Source organism: Cervus canadensis, chromosome 22 (genome assembly GCF_019320065.1).
Source record: "Cervus canadensis isolate Bull #8, Minnesota chromosome 22, ASM1932006v1, whole genome shotgun sequence".
Classification (NCBI taxonomy): domain Eukaryota; kingdom Metazoa; phylum Chordata; class Mammalia; order Artiodactyla; family Cervidae; genus Cervus; species Cervus canadensis.
Window position 1 is genome coordinate 13,290,439 of NC_057407.1, and position 24,393 is coordinate 13,314,831.

Below are 24,393 nucleotides of genomic sequence, written 5' to 3' on the forward strand. Positions count from 1 at the left end.
GTGTGGAGGTCCCAGAGCTGGAGATGGGGTATAGTGAGGGAGGCAAAAGCCTGGGGGGTATTGTTGGAGGCTACGCTGCTGTGTGGAGCACAGCCTGAAGTGGGGTGGTGGGGTGAGAGTCCTTCCTGGAAGTGAGAAGGCATCGCAGGAGGAAGGGTTCCAACAAGTGGAGGAACCTGACTTCTTTTCTCTGCAAGGCCTGGCTGGTAAACGGGGGCCTCTTGAGTGAGAGCACATTTAGAGGGACATGGTCTGAGGCTCTGCAAGGTGAGATCACCCAGTCTCCATAAGCAGGAAGGGCCAAGCTGGGGGGTGGAAGTAGGAACCACCTCCCGCAAAGCTGGGAGCTTCCCTGGTGGGGAGGTGGGATCCTTCCTGGGAGAGAGTTGTTTGGAGTGTGGACTCAGCAAGCATGGAAGGTGTCAAGAGGCCAGAGAGCCAGGGAGTGAGAGGGCAGAGCAAGCAGGCTGTTCAGTGTGTTGTGTCAGCTCCTCGGGGAAGACCCACCCATTGGGCATTGACCTCACGCACTTGGAGTGACTGGGGCACCCTAGGGTTTTGAAAGATGGGCCCTGATGTGGGTAAGAACCAAGTCTCGTTCCCCTGGGCTTCCCCTCCAGTTCTCCTGAGGGGCAGCTGCTGGAATCCTCCAGTGATTCTCTTGCCCCAGGGAGGGCTTTGTCTCCTTCTTTGTGCTTCTGGAAGCCACCCGTGTGGTGTCTTGTCCAACATGTGGTCAACTATGTTATCTGCCTCCGCCATGGGCCTTTCTTCAGGGAGCCACACTTTGTTCCCACGTTTTAGACCTCTAAGCATTTTGCTCTTGGTTCTACATTTGACCTTTGAACAACATGCAGGCTAATCCAAGTATAACTTAGAGTCGCCCCTCCTTATCTGAGGTTCCCCTGCATCCGTGGATTAGTCCAACCATGGACCACGTTGTGCTGTGAGATTTACTACTGAAAAATATCTGTGTGTATGTGGACCTGCACATTTCAAACCCGCATTGTTCAAGGGTCATGTGTGCCTTGAAAATGCCTGGTCTACACGCCAAGACACTGGAGTGTGGAAAAAATCGAGTTACGGGATTTGGAGGAAGAAGAAAGCGGCTGAGCACTGTCCTCCTGTTTCTGTGCAGAGCAGACGTGTGGCAAACACGGGGCACCTGGTTCTGTCCACCTCCCAGGACAGCATTCCCTCCCCTGGGTCCCTGCCAGAAATAAGGCTGCTCAGTCAGCGCTAGCAGTTTTCCTGGAGTATATTCTGCACCTCCTAGAATGAAACCTTGATACTATCTTTTCAGTTCATAGTGAGTACATGTATCTCAGTGATGTGTTTTAATGCCAAATAACAACACTTGAGAGGAAACACGAACGAGAACTTGATATCAGGCTCATCTGTGGGCTCAGCTGTCCCGTCCAGACCTGGGTCCACAGCTCCCTTCTGGTCCCCTTCTCCCCTAGTAAGACACGTCCATGCCCAGGGCTTCGGAGGCCAGCTTGTGCCACCCCAGGCTCCCCTGCCCCACTCCCTCCTGTGTCACTCAGCTGCTGAACCATCTCCTGCCTCTGGTCTCAGCCCTTTCCTTCCCCCTTCTGCACACTCGCTTTAAACCCACAGGTGACCGTGCACCTATTGTGTATGTGTGGCAGGGAGTGTGGGGGAGGTATTTCTCTGTTGAGTATTCAAAGTCCTGCACCAGACACTAGTGCACTTACATATTGCCTCATTTCTGGTCGTGACTTCCCGGCCATTCCTCCTCTGCCCCCATCCCCAGCTGTTAGCCTGCTGGACTTCTCTGTGGCTCATGCTTCTGTGTCTGGAAGCCCTTTGTCCACCTCGTTGTCTTTTAAGGCCTGTCTGGAATGTGGGCTCCTCTGTGACAGTGTCCCCCCAGCCCAGCCAGGGTCAGCTCCCCCTGCACGTGTGCTTGTGTTAGATGCTCACTGTGCATCAGTACCACCCGTGTCTCTCCCTCCATTAGCTGATGAGCAGCTGCTCAAGGTCACAGGCTTTGTGTTTGTCTCACGCGACACCTGCTACATGCAGGTTACTCAGAAAAGTGATGGAAGGAAAAAAAGAATGGGTGGATGAGCCTGTGAGTTCAGACTCTTGGCATAAGACACTATCTGCTCTTCCATCACAGGAGGTTTAGGCAGAGCAGAGTGACCAAATGTGAATTTGTTTTTCTCCAAGCCTCTGCTTGCCTTTTGAAAAGGCTTATGCTGGTTAGAAAGCTGTCAGTGACAGTTTCTGCCCAAAGCTGGCATGGTGGGTCAACTCTTGGGTTGAATGCTTCCTAGATAATCCCTGGCAGAAGTTGGTAGGTGATTCAGCTGCCTCAGTAAACCCCAAAAGGCCAGTGATTGCCTCAGCTTCTTCAATCTGCAGAGAGACTCCAGGCAGCAAAAAGAGCATGGACTTGGTCTTCTCTTCTCGTTTCCACTGCAAACACCTTGCTGCCTAACCCATGCCGCGCCTATGCTCTGTCCTGGCTGTGGGTCCGACTCTGCTCCCAGGAGCATGTGGTTGGGCAGGAGATGGCACTAATGGACAGTCAGGACGGAGTTCTTAGAAACAGCAAACTTCCTGGTCCTACGTCCATGTTAATCTGGGTTATGATTTTGAATTTCCAGAGTAAGAAGTGTTTTCGAATAATCGACGTTATTGCTTGTGAATGACTTGCTTGGTTCTTTCAAATGGGTGAGAAAGGACAAAAAATAATAAGGGCCAACTCTTACTGGGCTGCTAGGGTCTGCTGGTTCTACATGCGGGCCCCCTGGCCTCAGCATTCAGTTGTAGGAGACCCTCTTGTACGGGCTAAGAGGGGAGAGCATGAAGGCAGTGCCATGCTAGAAGCCCTGGCCTAACCTGCTGGTTACCAGATGCTGTGGTGACTTTGATGGGAAGGGTAGGGGCTGAGTCATAGTCACTTGACAGTGACTTTATTACAGAGGAGGCTACTAAACAGGGAAAGGGGATGTGGGAAGAAGGGGCGGGCTGGCATTCTCTGCCTCCCCTGGACCCCTAGCAGAGCCGCCTGGCCAGAGCCTATGGCTTCCAGGCACCTGCACCAACTCCAGCCTCCTGTCTCCTAGATTAGGGGTGTCAGTCCAGGAACCCTCTGGAATTTAGGCACGACTTAGTGCAGTGGACTCTCCGGAGAGGGAGTTGATGAAGTTGCCAAAGAGTTCTGGGACCCCAAAGGTCAAGTCGCTATCAGGTTGGTTCTGAGTGACTTCATACATCACAGTGGGCTGGGCTGGGCCAGCTGGAGAATAGTTCATAGGCTGATAGGAATGGTCCAGAGATGAACACTGACCGCTCTGGAGAGATGGAGACTCCTGAGAGGAGCTCCTGAGGAATAAAGTCTAAAGCAGAGTGGGACTGAGTGCGCAGGTGGTGGGTGTGGCCTTCGCTAAGGGAGGTATCATTAGCAGGACAGGGCAGGGGCTGATGGGTGCGGGATGGACAGGATGGACAGTGGGTCTTTACTGTTCTCTGTCTCTCTCGAGGCCCAGTTGCTCCTGACAACCACATGTTTCTAAGGCATCAGTTCCTCTCTGGAGGATAGGGGAAGGCCCTGCACGTGCCCTGTGACTCTGTGTTGCTGTTAAGTCCCTAAAAAAAGGACAGGCTCTGCCCCCAAGAGTGTGCTCTGTGGCTAGGCCGCTGGTTAGCCCTCTATGTGTTACTCTTCGCGGTGATGTGAATAACCTGAGAACAAACACGTGTTCTCACAGTCCAGTGCAGTGCTGGCATTCCGCACACTGCGTCATCAGCGGACTTTGTGGTCCGGCGTCGTCCTTGGTGAGGGAAGTAGAACGTGCCTTTCCGGCCTGGTGCTGGTCTCATTGCTGACCAGCACGGCTGGTTTGTTGAGGGGCACCAGTCCTGTCCTCACACGGGGGCCCCCTTCTCCTCAGTTTTGCCAGCCAAGAGCCCTGCATCGTGAGAAGAGAAGCTCTAAGATGTGAGATGTGGTGTTTATTGAGCAGACCCTCCCGTCAGACATGTAACATGTACCACAGATCACCAGAGTTGGGGCAGGAAGGCTTTTGCTTACTGGTTAGAGGCTGACAGAGGGGTCTGGGAGGTGACAGTCATGAGTGTGAGGAATGATGAGGGAGGCACTGGGATTGTGGGAAGGGAGGAGAGAGGAGATGGGGGGGCTGGGGTCAGAAGTCACGGCAGTTGGTTGGGAAGATTGTACATTCTTTAAGATGAAATTGATTAAAAATCCCAAACCCTCAGGCAGTGTTAGAGCTCCCCTGTAAATGCACCTGGGGTGATTAACAGTGATCAGGATGGGCATCTCTACCACAGCTACTGCAACAGCCAGCCCGTCCACCTCCACAGTGGCATAAAGGGCCTGGACTCTGCAGCGGCTCCCTCTGGGCCTGCACTTGATACCAGTTCCTGGGACCTGACTTCACAGAACCGTCTGTGCTGGTCTTCTTGATCCAGCACTAGGTACACCCAGTTGTAAGCATGCTGGGCCCCTTGTTATTTAGTTCAGACTGGAATTTTTATGTCCACAACACGTTGTCTTATTGAAAAGACACAGTGAATTTTCAGGTGTTGCCCTTGCAACCAGAAACCTCTGGGCACAGAGCTCCCACCACGCCTTCCAATAGAGGGCTTCCTGGGGACCATCAGGAGACGACAGGCACTAACATAGCCCCTACTGTGCTGAGCCCAGAAAAGGATGCAGAGTGTGTGCCACGTGTACATGGATTTTTAAGTTAGATCTTGGGAATGTTCTACCTTCCACAAGATTCAAGAACCCGAAACAATGACAATAGAGCAGAGCTGAATGACCTAGAGGATGCATGCTGATGGAAGGTGGAGGCTTTGCCACATGTCAGGCACCATCTGAGCTCAGAGCCCTGGGATGGGGGGTGGGCAGAGTAGTCAGCACAGTCCTCATTCTCAGAGGGCTTATCCCAGGGTCGACCTGCAGGCACAGACCCCAGAAGCTGTGATCACAGCTTCAGAGAACAAGAGAGAGGCCAAGTCCCCAGGATGGGAGCTGTAGGTGAGGAGGACCTGAAAAGAAGCCATCAGGTCATTGGCATTTGAGCTGAGCCTGAAGGAGGAAGTGGATGTGGGCAGGTAGTGTAGGGTTGGGGAGGCCAGGTTTGCAGAGGTCTCTGGAAGTGAGGAAGAACCTAGTGGGGATTTGTGGGATGGAGAGGAGCCCTCTCAGCCTGGAGGATGCAGAGGGAGGGGAAGACAGAGATGGAGAGAAAGAGGAGCCTCTTGGGGGGTTGATGCTGCTCTGGGGGGCAGTGGGAGCCTCGATCATCATCACCCTCGCTCAGTGCTCCTTCCCCATGAGACTTTGCCTGCACTGACCCCGCGCCCGCACCTCTGTACCTGGACCCTGTGCATCACCGGCCAGTCTCCCTGTAAACCTTCATGTCCCTTTGACCAAGAGCTCTGTGAGGACATCCTTACAGGACATGCCCTCTGCAGTACTTCAACTGGTGAGGAGGGGCAGGGATACTGGTTTGTTTCAAGGGCACACAAGTGAGAATGTGTGAAATGCCGATCATAGTGCTAAGTTGGGGAAAGGAAGTGGGGTGATTGGGGACCCCACGCAAGGAGTAGGAAGGCCTTCTCCCTCAGCTTGGGGTTGTGACTCTGGGTGCCAGGGCAGAATCGCCAAGTGCCTCCCTCTTGTCTGTCCTGCAGGTATGTGGCTTGGTCCAGTGCCTCCTAGGACCAAGATCTGCATTGTGTGTGCGTGCATGCATGCGTGTGCGTATATGTGTGTGTTTGCGAGCGTGTATGGACTCCTTCACACATTTAGGTGCCCCGCCCCACATCCCTCTCCACCGGTGGACAGTGTGGTCACTTCCCTTTGGCTCCTGGTTTCCGTGGGTGCTGCGGGGCCTGGGTGTGTCCCCATGTGGTCGGCATGGAGGCGTCTCCTTCCTACGTGCTCATGAACGTCTGCCCCCGCCTGCTCTGTCCAGGGGTACTTTAGTGACGCCTGGAACACCTTTGACTCCCTCATCGTAATCGGCAGCATTGTAGACGTGGCCCTCAGCGAAGCCGACGTGAGTATGTGCCCGCCCGGAGCACCTCCCGTCCTGTCTCTGTCTGCACACCCACCCCACCCTGCACTGCATCACCTGGACAAGTCACAGAGCCCGATCGCACTTGACCCAAAACCAGGAGTTTGCTAGGGAGAGTGTGGAAAAGAGGCCTCTTAGCGTAGAACTTGATCTGCAGGCCTTTTGAGACACGAATTGTCTTTGGCGGGACTGACGATGGTGCAGTAGGCAGGGCAAGACAGGCACTTGTGACTGTTTTTATTTGCTATGTCAGAAGTGATACTCAAAATGACGTACCTAGTATATTTTTATTTTAGGGCGATTTTTTAAGTAGCCAAATGGCTTCATGCTAGAATGTTCCCCTTTTATAACACTGTCCTTTTCTTCTTTTTTTCCTGTTGTGCTTCCTCTCTTCTGTGGCTTCTGACTGCTTGCCTAACAGCACTATTTCACTGATGCATGGAACACTTTTGATGCCTTAATTGTTGTTGGTAGCGTCGTTGATATTGCTATAACTGAAGTGAATGTAAGTAGCAAACTTTGTGTCCTATAAACCTAATTGTTTTCATTAAGTCTAATGTGGAAGAGACCAGAAACCCTCCCCATGCACCTCTATATACATTTAGAAATTCACGCACACATTTGTTCCAAGGGCTTCCTTGGTAGTTCAGGTTGTACAGAATCTGCCTGCAATGCAGGAAACCCCAGTTCGATCCCCAGGTTGGGAAGATCCCCTGGAGAAGGGAACGGCTACCCACTCCAGTATTCTGGCCTGGAAAATTCCATGGACTGTATAGTCTATGGGGTCGCAAAGTCAGACACAAGTAAGCGACTTCCACTTTTATTCCAAAAGACTATTTTCCCTCCCGCCCCCATCCCCTTCCCCTGAATGACAGTGGGGAGGTAAATGTGGAATTGCCATTTTGGAATGAAAACATGATTATTAAAGACCTTCTTAAGATGTTAAGGGCTGGGAGTTAATTATGTGGGTATGTGAGCATTGCCACCCAGGAGCTGTCTGACCTTGGCAAGGCCCCCGGCTGCTTAATGCCTCAGTTTTTCCAGCTGGAAAACAGAGCTCATCATGTGGGTCCTGGCGCCCACCGTGGTTCTGTGGAAGTACAGGAGAGAAACCGCACAGCCGTGCCCTAGGTATCCTCACCTGTACCCGGGCCTACTGGTGACGCTGGAGAACATCCCCGTCCTAGCTCCCCAAGTGGTGATGCAGATAGAAGGCTGCCCCAGGCCAGGCAAGGGGAGCCCTGAGTATATCAGGAGAGGGTGTCAGCGCTCCTGTGTTGCACCCAGTTGAATCCCGTGTTGGGGAGCAGTGAGGTAGCTGGAGTGACACCCTGCCACCCTTTAGGAAACATCCAGAGAACCCGCCTCAAAACTCAAAGGCTCCAAAAAAGGGCAGCACCACCTCCCACCGGCCCCTCTGGGATCTGACCCATGCCTCGACCAGGAGGGCCTGTTGCGGGCAGAACTGGCCCTGCCCACCTAGTCTGGCCCCAGTGCATCAGCAGACCTCTGTGGGTGTCAAGCGTGTGTGCCCCGGTTGAGTGGCGCCCTTTGCAGGGACGGGTGGAGCATGGGGTGGGTTTCTGTGTGCTGTGTGGGGCTTCCTGCTCCACGAAGCCAGCCTGGCCCTCTGACCCTAACGCCTGGCTGGGAACAGGTTGCCACGCTTTGCCTGGCTGACATCTGTGGGATTGTATGGTCCATCCTGGTGCCCAGACAGCCTGTATCAAATAAGGAGAAGGAGATCTCTATATGCCACTGCTTTGGGGGCCAGGCTGATAGTGGAGTATAGAGTAGTGGACCACTGGACCCGGGCCTCAGTTCCCTCATGGACCCACCAGGGTGAATGAGGTCTGCCCTCCCTGCTTCGTAGGTACATTGCAATGATAAAACGATAGGAGTATTTATGAATGTACTTGCTAAAAACCCCAAAGTGTTAGGGAGATACAGCATCATTACTTTAAATGTAGGTTTTCCTTGTAATAATAAGTGAAATGAACTGTAAGACATTACCGTGTTCTTGAGGATGTGAATTAAGCCTTGTGACACTCAACTTCATGCCATGACCAGGTACTGAAATATTATGTTGCTAGACTTAGGTACACAGATCCGCCAACCTCCATAAGCCTAGATGTCTATAAATTCCACTTTATGTGAAAATACTCCCCGAGTCAGGTATAAAATTGCCATTCCTAATGTGTAAATTATGCTCAGTTATAAAAATAATCTGATGCTGGGAGAACAGCAGGACCCTCCTTGGGTGGCCCTGGGCTCTCTTCTCAGTTTACAACCAGACATCTGCCTGCCTAATCATCTCACCGCATACAGCACTTACAGCCTCCATCAAAGGAAACTTAGGTGAACATTCTGGACCCAGACCCTTAAGTCAGAGGTGGTCTCTAACGCAAGTGAGAGTATCATAAATGATAGTTTGAGCAGGTCTCCTTGGAGTGCTGTCGTGCAGGTGGTGGAGTTCATACTTAGTTTCTGTGCACCAGGATGTGGCCAGGGTTTGTGCAGCAGGTGGACACCCCGACTCTCTAATGCCTGACCCCCGCTCTGGTGCACCCCCAGAAGCATTCGCAGCTTCCTGGCTGCCTCACTGTGTGCTGGGGCTGAGCCCACTGCACCTTCCCTCTGGTTCAGCCCTGCTCAGTGGTGTCTCGGACGTGTCCTCCTTCACCTTGCATTGGTCAGGAAAGCCACAGGTCTGTAAAAGCCCACAGACAGTTTTGTAGTTAGCATTTGACTCTGGGGTGTCTGTGCAGTACAGGCTTTCATTGGCATTCCATCAGGCTTTCAAAAATCACACCGGTCAACATCCTTGTACTGTTTTTCAGCAACTGTGACCTTTCCCCCGGTCAGATGGAGCCTGACACCAAACCTCCCTGAGCTGGGAGCAGTGCCAGGTCAACACCCTGGGCCAGTAGGAGACCTTAGGGGGCCTCAGCGTTTCTGTGCTGGGCCTCCATGTAGAAGGGATGCTCACGGCCACCTTCTCATTCACTCAGTCCTTCATCACATCTTTACTGGGCATCTGTGACCCGCAGGCCACAGCACAGAGACAAAGAGAGACGAGGTGTCCTTAACCTCTGGTGACATAACTCTCCCAGTGTAACCAGTGGCTCCTCCACCCTGCCCTCTCCCACACCTATTTCTGCAGGGAAGCAGCACACAAGATTTCCCTGGTGGCCTGTCCCTTGCACTCCTGACTCAGCTGAGCATGAATATTCTTGGTCCATTGTTGGCTGTTTTTAGCTGCCATAAGTCATCATTTTTTGCAATGTTTAATTTGCTGTGCTCTCTCTCCCAACTTCTGTTGATCTTTTCTGTTGCCTAATTGATTTTCATGTTGGTTTTGTTTTTAGAAAATTGTAGCGGCAAGTATATATAAACATATATACGGTGAAGTCGTTAAAGCAAAAGCACTCAAAAGACTGTATTCTTGTCTTTGGCTTCCCCACCTTTGGTTTTCGCTGAATTTCACAGGAGTGCTGTGGGTCGTGGTCATCTAAATTGTTTGCTGTGCCCTATTTTGTGTCTCCAGCCTGGCACCTGAGCTGGGGCCATCTTGGTCAATCACACTTGGCTCTGTGACAGGCCAGCATAGTCACAGGAATGAATTGATCTGACCTGGAAATGAGCAGTCAAGCCTGCATTTGTGTTCTTTGTGAAAACAGTTTGGATGGCCCTTTCCATTGTCCTGCCTGCATGCTCACCCAACCCTCTTCATCCTGCTCCGTCCTCCCCAACACCCACCCAAACACAGTCGTGGTTTGACAGCTCTCATGGACTTGTCTTCATCACAGTTGGTCATCACATCATCAAGCTGCTAAAATGTCAGATGAGGACTGGTGGGCTCATTTTTGCTTCTTCTTTGATGCCTGTTTGTTCCTTGAGTGGAGAAATGACCCAGCCTCATATTCTCCATAACTCCTTTCGCTGACATTGAGACTTCACCTTTATCATTGCTGCTGGGGAGGCAGCACACTTGTTTAGAAGCCGTGTCTGCATTGTTGGCACTCAGGAGCAACAGAGGGAGCTCACTCCCAGGGACCTCAGAACTGTTGCTGCCTTGTCATGGGCCCAGGTGGACCAGGTGGCCATAGCTACCCTCAGTCTCTTGTTCTGAATCAACAGTCAGGTTGCTCAGCCCTCCATGCTGTATGCTCACCCTTTTCCAGGGACCAGGTAGCTGGTTTCTGGAGACAGACTCAGCAATCCCCAATACAGAAGGCTTCTGTGCCAGAGGTATTACCTGTTAGGTCAGAAGTCAGAGGCTCCCCATAGGAATTCCCCAGGATGCCTCAGGGTAACTGGTTTGCTGAGATGCTGGCTTGCTTCCTGTCTGGATTGGAAAACGGCATCCTTTCAGTTTTTTTCAAGAAAAGATGAGATTTGATGCGTAAATGCAGACTGCTCCGTGTGCACTTGGGGAACTCAGGGCTCATTTGACTCCTGTAGCTACAGGGGGGTTAGCCCGGAGCCTACCTCTCAAGAACCTGCTTAGGAGCCCTGTGGGAAGGGGCTTTCCAGACCCTGGTGTATAGTTTGGCTTCCTAAAGCTGAGGGTCCATCCTCCTGTAGGGTTTCAGAACAAAGACTGGCATCTCAGGAAGGAGCTACCAAGGTCATCTAGCCCAGGTCCCAGGATGACACTGGAAATCCCTTGATTGAAAACTGGTCATTTAGCCCTCAGTGCTGTCTATAGAAGCTCCCTGGGGAGTGAGACCTTCCCTAGTGTCCTGGCCTCTAGGGGTATCCTGTGGTCGATCCCAGGAATCTGGCAGAGCAGTGTCTTGCTCATGGTCCATCTATACCCTTCACCAGCTCCCTGGGTTTGTGAGCCTCCTCCATCCCTCATAAGGAAGATGGGGATGGCCCTACTCAATTTGCATCCATCTGAGTACTGAACCCTCATCAACCCCAGAAGAACCCATTGCTTAGCTGTAACAGCCTGTGTGGGGCTTTTCTGGTGGCCCCACTCTGTGTGGCTGCTCCAGATCTAAAGGGAATGAGCTGTTGTGAGTGACAGGCTGAGTTGGAACCACCTGGGAGCTTTTAAAAATACCCAAAGCTTGGGCATACTCCAGGTCCTTTAAATAAGAATCTTTGGAGTAGGACCCAGGCATCAAAGTGTTAAAGAGCCCCAGACAGTTCCTGTGGGTAGCCCAGGGTGAGAGCTGGCCTGCCCTTTTCATCAGGCTGGCATTTGTAGTTTAGGAAAGCCGTCCTCAGGATCCCTCAGTTTGTAAGATATTTTGGCAACTTGCGCTTTTCCCTGAGTGCTACCAGTGACGTCCTCCCTGCCCAGCATAGCATGTGGGGGCCGGGGAGGGGTGTCCCAGGCTGCCCTGGCGATGCATGCAACCTGGTGTGCCGTTTGCCCTGTGCTTCCATTCTTGCATGTTATGCTGCCTTGTCCCTCCACAAATGCTCTCTCTTCCTCTTTGTTTTTTTTTTTGAACAAGACTACCCATGGTTTCATGTTTGTAGCCCAAGACCTGGCATACTTCAGAGACAGCAGTTGAAAAAGAGACATACACTTCAGAAGTCCGTTTGGCAGCTAACTTTGCCATGTCATCAGCGGGGTGTACTAGCTGTCATTCCTGGAGCAGGCTAGGGAGGGGTCAGCCAGGTCTCTCCTGGAGAGGCTTGAGCCAGGTCATGGCCAAAACGAGTGTGGTCCCTGACCACCAGCCTTTTATTCTCTTGCAGGTCTAACACAACATTGCAAAAGTATACCACCAAGTGTTGTCTTGTGCACACTCTGGTCTCCTTGAGCACACATACACGTGCACACACCACCTCACAGTCCAGCTATGTGGGTGAGACTGGAGCCCCCTGCACATAGCCCTGAGGGAGATGGTGTGGGAAAGCAGGAGAGCTTTGGTAAATGAAGACCTTCATTTGTTAAAGTCATTTTAAAAACCATCATCTGTCCCTTTAAGGAGATACAGTCTCTTTTGAGGTGAGATAATAGAAGGAATGTAAAAAGAGCATCCCAACTGAAGCAAGGACCCATTCCTAACCCAACCAGAACCTGTTAGTCCTGGCTTCATAATCTCATTGTTGAATTTCAGTTGTGAGGTGTCGTGCCCAAATACCTTATATTTTATGAATTTTACAGAGTTTTAGTTTTGGTCTTAGGAGGCAGCTGTAAACAAGAGTGAGCCTTCAGAATGGAGTTTTTCCTCTCCCGGTATCTCCAGGGAGGAGAACCCATCTGATTGTTGTGTGCATCCAGGCGTGCATGCGCATCCCTTAGCTATACAGACATGCCGTGCAGAGAGGCTCCCTAGAGGCCTGGAGAGCACCCAGCAGTTCATGGCCCCCCAACCAGAAGAGCCCCCTTCCTGTGCTGGCTGCCGGATAGCCCGGCCACTTCAGCAGAGGTGACCCACTGGAGGGAAGGCTGGCACTTCCCAACTCTTGTTCAGCCATTGTTGTTGAATTTGAAGATGCCTCCTGATATTTGTGAGTTGGCTTACAACCTCTTTGCATTCTCATAGTCACTTACTGAACCTCTGATAAGTGCCAGACGCTGTGCTGGGCACTGACTGGAGTGAGGTGAGGTCCCCGCCCCTGGGGGCTCCCAGCCTGAGTGGGGAGGCAGGTGAGCACAGGGCAGTGAGGGCTGGGGTTCTGCACCCTGGGGACTGGAGCCCAGCCAGAAGCAGTGCTGAAGAAGCCCAGGGTGCGCTGGTGCTAGGCTGCTGCTTCCCAGGAGTTGTCTAGAGCCGAGCCTTCCCAGCGGGGCTGTGACAGCTTCAGGGGGGGTAACCAGCCCCCCTCCCATGTGCTCCGACTCAGCCCCACCCAGCTCTGTGGGTGCAGATTGGAGTGTGGGAGGTTTGAGGACCGCACGCAGCTTCCACTCAGTTTTCCCTGCTTGGTAGAGTCATCCTGTTCCCCAGGGTTAGGAATGGTTTCCCTCAGAGCAGTTCGTTGCACAGACGCACAACCCCGACTAAGAAAATAGAATCCCACCCTGCATTTCTGCGTGTGGGGACACCTGAGGTCTTGCAGCATTATCTTCTACTGGACGTCTGTCAGCCACTTAGACCATCACGTCCTGGGGTGCGGATTGGCAAGTAGTGTGTCCGAGCTTGCATCAGTGGCTGCCCGCCCTCAAGTCCAGCTCCAGGCAGTGCCGTGGCATTTCCTCAGGGAGAGAGCACATGGGTTCTCCTGAGACACAAACCACAGAATGTTTAGAAGTGGGGAGGGACCATTCTCCTGAACCCCAGCTTCCTTCCCAGTTCATTAATGCATTTTCAATCTTTGATTTCTTAAAGCCAACTGAAAGTGAAAATGTCCCTGTCCCAACCGCTACACCTGGGGTAAGATCAGTGACTAGTCCCCGGGGGGCTGGGCCTTTCCCTTGAGTTTATTGGGCCATGTCGAGTCCTCCACTAGTTGTTCTGTATTCTCCATGATTGGCCTTCCAGAACAGTGTCTGCAGTGGTTTGCATTCATCATCAGTGTCCAGTACTCTTGACCAGCCCAGCGTCCTCCTCTTAACGCTCTAGACCACGTGGACATGCATGTGCTGTGTGGACGCAGTTTTCCAAAGCTCTGTGTTGTTAGCATGTAACTTCTCCTTTCATATCATGCTTTGTAAGGTGCAAAGGCCCTAGAAACACATCTTTAATTCTTACCTCTGCCACCTCTGTGTGCATCTGTTGCTGTTTTTCTGAAAGTGTTGCATGTTCTACTTTCCATTGGGTTTGACCTCTCCATGATAACCCTTCAGAACTCTGAAGAGAGCAATAGAATCTCCATCACCTTTTTCCGTCTTTTCCGAGTGATGCGATTGGTGAAGCTTCTCAGCAGAGGGGAAGGCATCCGGACACTGCTGTGGACTTTTATTAAGTCCTTCCAGGTAAGAGCCATGGCAAGGGCTTCTTTGTCTTTGAAGATCATGTGTAAGTCGGCGGTTGTCCCCTATCATGGTGGATCCACCCTCCCTTCTGCAGCACCACTGTGACCCTCAAGGTCCGTGGAGGACGTAGAACGCAGAAGAGACCTCTCCAGCATTGCTTGGGAAAATCACTTAGGATGACTTGCTTAAGGAAGCAGAAGAAAGAGCAGTAAGGACCCAGAGCTGAGATCTCTGCAGCATTTCCAAGGCCAATAGAGATACGGGGCTCCATGCCCCTCTGTCCTCCCCAGGATGCCCAGGGTGAATGCTGACGTCTGAGAGAGGGAGGGTCAGAGGATCGGAGGCTTCCGATCCCTGGAAGCCTCGTAAGGATGCCAGAGTCCAGTCTGGTGGCTGATCTGTTGATAGATACAAAGTCAGAGACCAACTGGCCTGGGCCAGCACACTGTCCCCCATCCTGGGCTGTCCTCTGCCTGGCAGGATTGCATAGTGAAGGGCATCTAGGTAGAAGCCAGGTGCCCTTTGTCAGCAGTACTCTCCCGGCTGTGCCAAACAGAACCCAGCTTCTCCTGTACCGTCTGGCACCCCACACCAGATGTTCCAGTCTTTCAGACTTACTCCATCGTGAAGGGCCCTGAATCTTATCCAGAAGTACACCACTTGGGGAGTTTGTAGATGCACACAAACATTAGAAAATAAGTCATGGCTCTTCATTTCTTTATCTTTTGACAATTTTTAATTCAAAAGCTATAAATGCTCACATTAACAAATGAAGTTATCCAAAGATACACAGAGGACAACCCACCCCCACGTCTCAAGTAACTGTTGTTAATATCTCAGGAGACATTTTTCCACAGTGGGCAGATTTTTAACAGGTAAAGAGGAGAAGGTGTGCATTTGGGGAAGGAGGTCAGTCCAGAGACTTGAAGGAAATTCACGAGTCCTGTTGGGGAAAATGAGGTTGTGGAAGGAGCCAGGCTGCGACTCTGAGAGAGGCAGGGCCAGTGGGGGTCCCAGGCAGGTGAGCTTCGGTCCTAGAAAGGGATTAAAGCCTAGACTGTTGTTATTAATACAGAGCACCAATGTTTGTGACTGAGCTGCTATAAAGATAGAATGATTCAAGCAATAATGTCATTCTTCCTTTTTAAAAAGGTTTTGGTCACTATGGATCAATTCATGTCACCAAGTAGCGGACCGTAAAAATTGAGAAGCTGTGCCAACAAAATTCTTCAACACTTATCTAGGAGAAAATGCATGTTGGTATGGCAAGGACAGCCTGGAACTAACCCTGTGGGGCTGTTAACCAGCCCAGCTGTCATGATGGTGCAGCTACTCTGGGCCAAGCTGGCAGTCACAGACCCAGACCTGGCACAAGTTGGGAGGTTTTTAGCCACTGGCTTTCTGATGACCTTTCTCAGATAGGAGAACAAGTGGAGGTTTTATGCATGTGAGCTTGGCCTTAACAATCTGGGCACTCCCTGGAGACATGCTGAGCACATGGACATATTCTGTCACCTGAGATGAGGGAGAAAAGCATTTGAGGAGCCTTGGCTTAAAAGACCAGGGGTCTGTCTGACTTCACACCCATGCTTTTATTTGATGTTCCTAAGGAGAGCCCAGGCTTGGCCACCACACGGCTAGCTCCTTTTCTTCCCTGGCCCAGCCCCCAGCTCTGCATTTCTTTCAAAAAGGGTGCATTTTAAGAAAAGCGTCTTGCTTTCTATAGCCACAGCCAGACAGTGGTTCTTCCCCTCTGACCCAGTAATTCCACTCCTAACACTTCACTCTAAGGAAGTACTTCAGCAGACACAAGGTGATTTTGCATAAAGATGTTTCTTTGCAAAATAGCTGCTTGCCCCTGCTGCAAACACACCCACAAAAGAAGAAAGCAAGCAAGCAAGCAGTTTGGAACCATTTTATCAATTACAGTCGTTTCACAAAGGAATCCAACAGTAAATTTAAGCATTATTCTGAGAGGTAACGCTATTTAGGAGCAGGACGCACTGTTGATGACCGTGGCCAGCACATCATGCCTGCAGCTTCGTAACCCAAGGTGTATGGGCTGCTGTCCTCAGGGCTGAAGCTGTGCTGGGGTTTAAAAGCTCTTCTTCACTACTGATGTCCTTTCCGTATAGCATGGAAAAGAACAGAGGGTGTACTCTATGTGGGCCTTCAGTTTCTCCCCTCCCTGCACCCCGAGCCATCGGCGCCAGGGGGCAGGAGGCTCATGCTGACCCAAGTGCTTCCTGTCTTCCAGGCGCTCCCATATGTCGCCCTTCTCATCGCCATGCTGTTCTTCATCTACGCGGTCATCGGCATGCAGGTATGCTCCAGCACCTCTCCCCTGGATCTCTTTGCTGCATCGCCCCAGCATGCTGCACTTGGGACAGGTGGACTGGAAAGGCAGGTCATGGTTTTTGAGCCAGGCTTGGCTGCTAAAGAGCAACAAAGTTGAGAAAGACTTGGCCCTGCAGGAGAGGGCTTGTACCAGCGAGAGCCTCAGGCTTAGAAGGGCCTGAGGAGGTTAGAACGTGTCAGGGGAAGCTGGGTTTAGGGCACTCCCCACCCCCGCTCTGTGTCTGAGGAGAGCAAACTAGTGGAGAAAACCCACAGTTGAGTGTAGCCACGGCCTGAGCGCAGTACTGAAAGAAGCCATAATTGTCCTGTTTTCTGCGCCACCGTTGCTAAGAGGATACTGAGTGATACTAAAGTCTGTTTATCATCTGAAAGCATTTCAGATGCTGGGGCTGAAGTGAACCATTATCTTGCCTCAGAAGCACCCTTCTTAAAAGAAGCATGGAAGCAAGCCCTTCTGTGACCTGGGGCCTGCTCTCCAGCCCCTCATGAGGTGTGAAGAGGGGATAGGAGCTCACTCACAACTGAGCCCTAACATGAAGTAGCCGGGTTGGGGGCAGAGCCTCTGTGGGGAGAGGGAGGTGGAGGAGTCTGTGGTCCTGGACACCCCCCACCCCGGGGTCTCTCTGCCCTGCTGTCCACTGATTCAGGTCAGGGAGTGCTGTGATGAGAAGGAGGAGAAGTATTCCAGTAGCAGAGAGTGGTGGTCCCTACTTTTGTATTCTTAAAGCAGAGAAGCGTGTGCAAGTCACCAGGACTCACCAGGGGCTTTACTTGTTTATTTATTTTTAATTGAGGGATAATTGCTTTACAATCTTGGTTTGATTTCTGCCATACATCAACACGAATTAGTCATAGCTGTACACGTGTCCCCTCCGTCCTGAGCCTCCCTCCCACATCCCACCCTTTCCTACCGCTCTAGGTTGTTACAGAGCCCCGGCTTGAGTTCCCTGAGGCATACGGCAAATTCCCATTGGCTATCTATTTTACCTATGGTAGTGTATACGCTTCCATGCTACTCTCTGCATTCATCTCACCCCTCCTTCCTCCACCAGCACCCCCACCCCCCCGCCCTTGTCCATAAGTCTCTTCTCTGGGTCTGCGTCTTCATTGTTGTCCTGCAAATAGTTCATCAGTACCACCTTTCTAGATTCCGTATCACCAGGGGTTTTGAATGAAGAGTCAGTGTGCTTGAGCCCCTGTATGTCAGCAGCTTTTGGTGCTCTGGGCCCCGAAATGTCTTTTATGCCGTAACGTCCTTGTGTAAAACTTAAGTGTCACAGAGAACTGCAAACCACATCACACATACCACCCCATGTTCACTGGAGAATCTTTGCTGGGCATCAGGCTCTTCCTAAATGTCAGTCGGCTTCTATAATCTCTGTGAGTGACGCACTCAGTAACTTCTCCTGGCCCTTAAAGCAAAGCCCACCGGCCCCCCATGCTTGTCCGCAGCCTGTCTTTGGTCTGTCTGTCACACTCACTTTGGCTTCATTTCCCGGAGTACCCAGGCCATGTTGCTTCTGCTCCTTTGCAGGCCGTGCTCCCTCTGCCTGGAGCACCCTTTGCCCTCCTTGTCGCCTGACTGGCTTCTCCTTACCCTTCAGTCCAGTCCTTAACCTCACTCCTCCTGGAGGCCTTCCCTGGCCCCAGCCCCCAGCCTCGGGGATCCCGTGGAGCTGGACCAGCCGAACTCCCATTGGGAGGGCTGCCTGTCCGGTTATTTCTGCATCCCTTCCCCAGGGTGGGAACGTGCTGAGCTGAGGGTGTGCCCAGTGGTTAGAATAGAGCCCAGCACATCTCAGTGGGATGAATCAAGTGCCAGGCATTTTGGGTATTGACCGAACTTGAGTTCTAAATTCACATGTGGGGGGCTTTTTTGTTTTTTTTCCTCTATATGATAAAATTTTTTCGTTTTCCCCTAACAATTTCTGTCTCTAGATGTTTGGGAAAGTGGCCATGAGAGATAACAACCAGATCAACAGGAACAACAATTTCCAGACCTTTCCCCAGGCGGTGCTGCTGCTCTTCAGGTAAGTCCAGTCCTGAGCTGGTGTCTCTGGCTTTGGGCTCCAGAGCAAAAGAGGTTCTTAAAGCAGTTGGGTCCTAGTGGGTTTTTGTATTTGTTTTGTATTCTTACATGGACATGGTAGCATTTTAGTCACAGAGGAATTTTGCTGGCTTTCGGTCATTCACATTGTGATTGGCTTAAGGTTTTCCACTTGGGAGTGAATGAGTAGGTCTCCTGAACCACTGGGGCGGTATGGAGTGTGTGCTTACACATGGGCGCATGCACTCAAACAACCAGGAAAATGAAAATTTAGCAGGAACATGGAGGCCTTTTGCACAGTCAGTGGGGAGCATTGTGAGATGCACAATTTCAAGCTGTATGGGATTGTTTTTAACTCTTTTTAATAACTTTGTAAACAGAGTGTCTTGAAGTGTGAGAACTTCTAGAAACCCTACAGGTAATTCCTATTGACTCTAGTGACTGGAGAGCAAGTTCTTTGTAAGTTAGTTTCCAGTTCTTTTCTTTCAACAGAATTGAACCGGGGAATCTAATCAAGCTGTCAGATGTTAGGTTGCTAAAAATAATAATCATTTAAAAATTATAGTGTAAGTGTTTAGTTGGAGGAGCTAAGATGGCGGAGGAGTAGGACGGGGAGACCACTTTCTCTTCTACAAATTCATCAAAAGAATAACTGAATGCAGAGCAAACTTCACAAAACAACTTCTGATCGCTAGCTGAGGTCATCAGGCGCCCAGAAAAGCAGACCATTGTCTTTGAAAGGAGGTAGGACAAAATATAAAAGATAAAAAGTGAGACAAAAGAGCTAAGGACGGAGACCCGTCCCGGGAAGGGAGTCTTAGGCGGCCTTGCTTGGGCTAGGGTCCGGGCCTGAGTGCCCTGAGGACAATCGGAGGGAGCTTCTGTGAGGTGCCAACTTGAACTGTGGGAGACCAAAGGAGAGAGAGTAAATTAACCGGCCCGAACACACTGCCGGCCGTTCGCAGAACAAAGGGACGGAGAAAGTCCAGAGAAGAGCTCGCAGGCTGCGGACCGGCCCAGCCCCGCCGGAGGCAGGAGGCAGGGGGGAGGGGAAGGTCGCGGTGAGACACAGGGCGCAGGCACCCGACCGGCGCGGGCGGGGACTGGGGCTGGGGACGCAGAGGGCGGAAGGCGCGCGCACCCGACTGGCGTCAGCGGAAACTGAGACTGGGTCCGCGGAAGGGAGTGAGTGTGCCACACCTGGGGATAGCGCGCCCATCAAGCCCCTCGCTGCCTGGACCGCTCTGACGGGGAAGGCACAGAGAGCGGGCGCAGCTTTCCCTTCCGCGCTTTTGTGTAACACCCGAGGGCTGGAACCTCGCAATGCGCGGGGCGCGCTCCATATAGAACAGCCGGGAGCCTGAGCAGCGCAGACGGAGAAAGCAGCGTCAGCCCCTCCCGGCAGCGCCAGCCCGCCCCCGCAGGGCCAGCCCCTCCCCGCAGCGTCAGCCCCGCCCCGCAGCGCCAGCCCCTCCCCGCAGCGTCAGCCCCTCCCAGCAGCGCAACGGAACTAGCTACCTGAATAAGAGTCCACCTCTGCCCGCCTGTGTCAGGGCGGAAATGAGGCTCTGAAGAGACCGGCAAACAGAAGCCAAATAAACAAAGGGAACCGCTTCAGAAGGGACTGGTGCAACAGATTAAAATCCCTGTAGAAAACACCGACTTCACCGGAAGGGCCCTGTAGATATCGAGAAGTGTAAGCTGGAACTAGGAGCTATCTGAAACTGAGCCGAACCCACACTGACCGCAACAGCTCCAGAGAAATTCCTAGATATATTTTTACTTTTTTTTTTTCTAAGTAAGGAAAAAAAAAAATATTTTTTTTCTTTTTATATTTTTTCTTTTTTATTTTTTCTCTTTTATTTTCCTTTAAAATTCCCTATTACTCCCCCATTACTCCTTAACTCTCATTTTCATAGATTTTTATGATTTTTTTAATTAGGGGGGAAAAAAATTTTTTTTTTCTTTCTTCCTTTTTTTTCTTTTTCTTTTTTTTTCTTTTTTCTTCTTTTTTTTTCTTTCCGTTTTCTCTTTTATTTTCTATTTTTCTTTTTCTCTTATTTCTTTTAAAGTCCTCTAGTACTCCTCTACTACTCTTCATTTTCATTTGCACTACACTATAACCTTACAAAAAAAAAAAAGAGAAGCCCTATCTTTAAACCGAAGATTATTCTCTCCCAATCTTGACTCTCTGTTTTCTACCTCAGAACACCTCTATTTCCTCCTTTCCCCTTCTCTTCCCAATCCAATTCTGTGAATCCTTGTAGGTGTCTGAGATACGGAGAACACTCTGGGAACAGACAGCTGCATAGATCTGTCTCTCTCCTCTTGAGTCCCCCTTTTTCTCCTCCTGCTCATCTCTATCTCCCTCCTACCTTTTCTCCTGTTCATGTAACTCTGTGAACCTCTCTGGGTGTCCCTAACGGGGGAGAATCTTTTCGCCATTAACCTAGAAGTTTTATTATCAGTGCTGTATAGTTGGAGAAGTCCTGAGACTACAGGAAGAATAAAACTGAAATCCAGAGGCAGGAAACTTAAGCCCAAAACCTGAGAACACCAGAAAACTCCTGACTACATGGAACTTTAAGTAATAAGTGACCTTCCAAAAGCCTCCATACCTACACTGAAACCCAACCACCACCCAAGAGCCAATAAGTTTTAGAGCAAGACATACCAAGCAAATTCTCCAGCAACGCAGGAACATAGCCCTAAACGTCAACATACAGGCTGCCCAAGGTGACACCTAACACATAGACCCATCTCAAAACTCATTACTGAGCACTCCATTGCTCTCCAGAGAGAAGAAATCAAGTTCCACACACCAGAACACCGACTTAAACTTTCCTAACCAGGAAACATTGACAAGCCAATTGTCTAACCCCACCCACTGGGAAAAACCTCCACAATAAAAAGGAACCACAGACCTCCAGAATACAAAAAGCCCAGTCCAGACACAGCAATCTAAACAAGATGAAAAGGCAGAGAAATACCCAACAGGTAAAGGAACATTGAAAAAATGCCCACCAAGTCAAACCAAAAGAGGAGGATAGATAGGACCTGAAAAAGAATTTAGAATAATGATAATAAAAATGATCCAAAATCTTGAAAACAAAATGGAGTTACAGATAAATAGCCTGGAGACAAAGATTGAAAAGATGCAAGAAATGTTTAATAAAGACCTAGAAGAAATAAAAAAGAGTCAATTAAAAATGAATAATGCAATGAATGAGATCAAAAACACTCTGGAGGGAACCAAGAGTAGAATAACGGAGGCAGGAGATAGGATAAGTGAGGTAGAAGATGAAATAGTGGAAATAAATGAAACAGAGAGGAAAAAAGAAAAAAGGATCAAAAGAAATGAGGACAACCTCAGGGACCTCTGAGACAATGTGAAACGCCCCAACATTCGAATCATAGGAATCCCAGAAGAAGAAGACAAAAAGAAAGGCCATGAGAAAATACTCGAGGAGATAATAGCGGAAAACTTCCCTAAAATGGGGAAGGAAATAGCCACCCAAGTCCAAGAAACCCAGAGAGTCCCAAACAGGATAAACCCAAGGCGAAACACCCCAAGACACATATTAATCAATTTAACAAAGATCAAAACACAAAGAAACAATATTAAAAGCAGCAAGGAGAAACAACAAATAACACACAAAGGGTATTCCCATAAGATACAGCTGATTCTATCAATAGAAACCCTCCAGGCCAGAAGGGAATGCAAGGACGATACTGGAAAGTAATTGAAAGAGAATAACCTACAACCTTAGATTACTGTACCAGGCAAGGATCTCATTCAGATATGAAGAGAATTCAAAAAGCTTTAAAGACAAGCAAAGCTGACGAGAATTCACAGCACACCAAACCAGCTCTTCAACAAATTTGCTAAAGGATTTTTCTCTGAGATAGGAAATGCAAAAAAGGTTGTATAAACTTGAACCCAAAACAACAAAGTAAATGGCAACGGGACCACACCTATCAATAATTACCCTAAATGTAAATGGGTTGAATGCCCCAACCAAAAGACAAAGATTGGCTGAATGGATACAAAAACAAGACCCCTATATATGCTGTCTACAAGAGACCCACCTCAAAGCAAGAGACACATACAGACTAAAAGTGAAGGGCTGGAAAAAAATATTCCACGCAAACGGAGACCAAAAGAAAGCAGGAGTCGCAATACTCATATCAGATAAAATAGACTTTCAAATAAAGGCTGTGAAAAGAGACAAAGAAGGACACTACATAATGATCAAAGGATTAATGCAAGAAGAAGATATAACAATTATAAATTTATATGCACCCAACATAGGAGCACCGCAATATGTACGGCAAACGCTAACGAGTATGAAAGAGGAAATTAATAGTAACACAATAATAGTGGGAGACTTTAATACCCCACTCACAACTATGGATAGATCAACTAAACAGAAAATTAACAAGGGAATACAAACCTTAAATGACACAATGGACCAGCTAGACCTAATTGATACTATAGGACCATTTCACCCAAAACAATTCAAACTTCACCTTTTTCTCAAGTGCACACGAAACCTTCTCCAGAATAGATCACATCCTGGGCCATAAATCTGGTCTTGGAAAATTCAAAAAAATTGAAATCATTCCAGTCATCTTTTCTGACCACAGTGCAGTAAGATTAGATCTCAATTACAGGAAAAAAATTGTTAAAAATTCACACATATGGAGGCTAAATAACACTCTTCTGAATAACCAACAAATCATAGAAGAAATCAAAAAAGAAATCAAAATATGCATAGAAATGAATGAAAATGAAAACACAACAACCCAAAACCTATGGGATACTGTAAAAGCAGTGCTAACGGGAAGGTTCATAGCATTACAGGCTCACATCAAGAAACAAGAAAAAAGCCAAATAAATAACCTAACTCTACACCTAAAGCAATTAGAGAAGGAAGAAATGAAGAACCCCAGAGTTAGCAGAAGGAAAGAAATCTTAAAAATCAGGGCAGAAATAAATGCAAAAGAAATTAAAGAGACCATAGCAAAAATCAACAAAGCTAAAAGCTGGTTTTTTGAAAAAAATAAACAAAATTGACAAACCATTAGCAAGACTCATTAAGAAACAAAGAGAGAAGAACCAAATTAACAAAATTAGAAATGAAAATGGAGAGATCACAACAGACAACACTGAAATACAAAGGATCATAAGAGACTACTACCAGCAGCTCTATGCCAATAAAATGGACAACTTGGATGAAATGGACAAATTCTTAGAAAAGTATACTTTCCAAAACTGAACCAGGAAGAAATAGAAGATCTTAACAGACCCATCACAGGCAAGGAAATCGAAACTGTAATCAAAAATCTTCCAGCAAACAAAAGCCCAGGACCAGATGGCTTCACAGCTGAATTCTACCAAAAAATTTAGAGAAGAGCTAACACCTATCTTACTCAAACTCTTCCAGAAAATTGCAGAAGAAGGTAAGCTTCCAAACTCATTCTATGAGGCCACCATCACCCTAATTCCAAAACCAGACAAAGATGCCACAAAAAAAGAAAACTACAGGCCAATATCACTGATGAACATAGATGCAAAAATCCTTAACAAAATTCTAGCAAACAGAATCCAACAACATATTAAAAAAATCATACACCACGACCAAGTGGGCTTTATCCCAGGAATGCAAGGATTCTTTAATATCCGCAAATCAATCAATGTAATACACCACATTAACAAATTGAAAGATAAAAACCATATGATTATCTCAATAGATGCAGAGAAAGCCTTTGACAAAATTCAACACCCATTCATGATTAAAACTCTCCAGAAAGCAGGAATAGAACCTCAACATAATAAAAGCTATATATGACAAACCCACAGCAAGTATCACCCTCAATGGTGAAAAATTGAAAGCATTTCCCCTGAAATCAGGAACAAGACAAGGATGCCCACTCTCACCAATGCTATTCAACATAGTGTTGGAAGTTTTGGCCACAGCAATCAGAGCAGAAAAAGAAGTAAAAGGACTCAAGATAGG

General features: G+C 49.1%; 1 protein-coding gene across 5 annotated transcripts in view; it reads left to right on the forward strand.

The window, feature by feature from the left end:
• The window catches only part of CACNA1D (calcium voltage-gated channel subunit alpha1 D), a 344,798-nt gene that overhangs the window by 283,402 nt on the left and 37,003 nt on the right, over nt 1-24,393 (forward strand). For 2 of the 5 annotated variants that reach the window (XM_043442701.1, XM_043442700.1), the window contains 5 exons: nt 5,982-6,065; nt 13,382-13,426; nt 13,840-13,968; nt 16,226-16,291; nt 18,265-18,356. In XM_043442701.1, the coding sequence (XP_043298636.1) occupies nt 5,982-6,065; nt 13,382-13,426; nt 13,840-13,968; nt 16,226-16,291; nt 18,265-18,356 (416 nt within the window). Of the gene's footprint in view, nt 1-5,981; nt 6,066-6,504; nt 6,589-13,381; nt 13,427-13,839; nt 13,969-16,225; nt 16,292-18,264; nt 18,357-24,393 lie in introns of all 5 variants that reach the window. The other 3 variants (XM_043442702.1, XM_043442703.1, XM_043442699.1) reach the window with 2 other exon arrangements.